Raw genomic sequence first — 2,153 nt, 5'->3', positions numbered from 1 at the left:
CTCGCTTGCCGGAAAAGCGCCAACTCAACTTTTTATCGTTAGTGTTCGGGCACGACACATCCACCGGCACATCCACCAACACCTTCACATTAGCCGCAGGCAATTTTACTTTAGCCGCCGTCGCCCCGCAGACAAACGAGGCGCAGCAGCCGCAGACCAGCGCTAGGAGCGCCAGGGCGCACACCGCCAGCGTCGTCATCGCCATCAGTAAAAATATTGGCCGTAGAGTCGCCGGCGTCAGTGAGCTTCAAGGCGGCGGGAAAGACGGAAGCAATAGAAAAAGAGCGAACGAGAGAGAGAGAGTGAGAGCAGATAGAAATAACAAAAAGAGAGGAGGCATCGCACCCGCCCCCGCCCCCTCTCGCGTGCTGCGCCTCTCGTTTTATCCGCACCGCCCGCCACCGCAGCGGAATTAATAAACAAAGAAAAACAGTCGATTGAAGCCAAAATAAAGTTGCCCTCTCCCTCTGCAGAGAGCAGCGTACACACACGGGCAGTAAAACGTGTGCGGGCACCCAAAACAACACAAACACAAGCAGAGAAATTTAAAACAAAACAAACAAACCCCGTGAAGTGAAGCCGAAGTGTGGGGGGGGGGCGTCCACCGAGCAGTGGGGACGCGCAGCACACACACAATGTCTTTCTCAGTTCCCGCACAGCCCAATCCAGGAAGAAAGAGAAAGAAAGAGAGGGAGAGAGGCCGCCCACTGAAAGCAACGAAAACAAAACAAACAATAAAGAATGATAACAACAGCTACGGTGCTGTACCCATGCAGCCAAGCAGGACGGCAACGGCTCGTCGGAAGCAAAGGAGGAAGAGGATGGCCGACGAGCCTGCATGAGTGGAGTTGTGTATAGTTATGAGCACATTATGTGTGTCTGCCTCGTGGGCTGCGACGAGGGCGAGAGAGTCCGTGCAGGGAGACAAAAAGAACGTGAAAGAAACAGAAAAGGGCGAACTGTGTGCGCACGGCCCTCTCCTTCTCATTCGGTCCCTCACGCGGCCACCATCGCAGCGGCAGCTGCACACGCAAGCAGAAGAAGCAGCGCAAGGGGGGAGGCGGAGTGCGCGGCCGCGGTGCTGCTGCCGTCGATGTCGCCGGGCGCCGCCTTCGCTGCACTCGTCGAGTTGTTGGTGGTGTTCGCCGCTTGAGCAGCCGCCCCCGCTGCCGGCTGAGCGGCTTCTCCTCTCTCACCACTCTTTTCCGTTTCCCGCTTGGGTGTGGTGACTGCGGGCTGCTCCTTCTGTTCTCGCTGACCAGCCTCCTTTGCCACCACGGAACTCGCCGGCTGCGACTGCGCCGCGGGGCTGCTGCCGCTGCCACCGTCAGTCGTCGTCGCTGCGTGGCTGGCCTCAGTGGCGGTGTCCCCTGCTGTTGGCAGCGGCTCCTTCTCGTTGCTCGTCGGTGTGCCAGCGGCAGCTACACCTTGCTGTTGGGCTCCTGGGGCCGCCGCGACAACAGGCCCTGCAGAATCCTCGGCAATCGCCCCAGCCTTCTTCCCAGTCTGTTCGCTTGAAGTGCCACCGCCGCCCGAAGGGGCAGTGGGTTGAGCTGCATCCACTGCCCTTCCACCCGGTGTATTACTTGTGACAGCAGGGACCGGCAGAGCTTCTTTGGGTTTAGCTTTCTCGTCACCGCCGTCTTTGCCATCACTTGGCACACTCTCCTCGACATCTTTTTCCTTCGAAGGAGCCTTCCCCAATGCCGTCTCCTTCCCTGTTTCCACTGGCCCTTCAGTTGGCGTTGGCGGCTTTGGTGGTGTCGATGCTTCTTCTGGTGGCCCTGCCGTCGGCGCCGATAACACTTCGACACCGTGCCCCGTGGCGTCGTTGCGAACGCTTTTGGTGAGCTCTTCCACCTGAGGGCTGCCGGCAGCACCATCGGGAGTTTTAGAGGGAACGATTTCGGTTGTTTCTTGAGCATTTACATCTGATGTATTCTTCAAGGCTTGAGTGTGTTCATCGCCTTGTGTTGTCGAGACGTCTGCTCCCTTTAATGGAACTTCTTCAGGCGTGCTCAAATCCTTTTTGTGTTGTTCCTCTTGTACCGTTCTTTGACCGTCGAGCCCTGTCGAAGGCGCTGCATGTGGTGGCCCCTGCAGACTGTTCGCTGTCTGTCCTTCGCCTAGCGATGTCTCAGCGTCGCTTGGCC

The 2,153-nt window shown here is 58.2% G+C and overlaps 2 protein-coding genes across 2 annotated transcripts in view, besides 2 other annotated features; both read right to left on the bottom strand.

Annotated features, from left to right (window-relative positions):
* Positions 1-205, bottom strand: part of Tco025E_07562 (uncharacterized protein) — a gene marked incomplete at both ends in the record, with an annotated part of 741 nt that extends 536 nt beyond the window's left edge. The window contains one exon of the mRNA XM_029374427.1: positions 1-205. This exon is cut by the window's left edge and continues 536 nt beyond it. Within this exon, the coding sequence (XP_029225545.1) occupies positions 1-205 (205 nt within the window).
* A 70-nt stretch (positions 206-275) lies between these two features.
* Positions 276-336: a microsatellite.
* A 180-nt stretch (positions 337-516) lies between these two features.
* Positions 517-565: a microsatellite.
* Positions 566-996: 431 nt separating this feature from the next.
* Tco025E_07561 (uncharacterized protein) overlaps positions 997-2,153 on the bottom strand; it is a gene marked incomplete at both ends in the record, with an annotated part of 1,269 nt that continues 112 nt past the window's right edge. The window contains one exon of the mRNA XM_029374426.1: positions 997-2,153. This exon is cut by the window's right edge and continues 112 nt beyond it. Coding sequence (XP_029225544.1) covers positions 997-2,153 — 1,157 coding nt within the window.

The sequence above is a fragment of the Trypanosoma conorhini genome (genome assembly GCF_003719485.1).
Source record: "Trypanosoma conorhini strain 025E chromosome Unknown Tco_14.4_contig_00594, whole genome shotgun sequence".
Taxonomy (NCBI): Eukaryota; Euglenozoa; class Kinetoplastea; order Trypanosomatida; family Trypanosomatidae; genus Trypanosoma; species Trypanosoma conorhini.
This window is presented reverse-complemented; position numbering and strand designations above follow the sequence as displayed.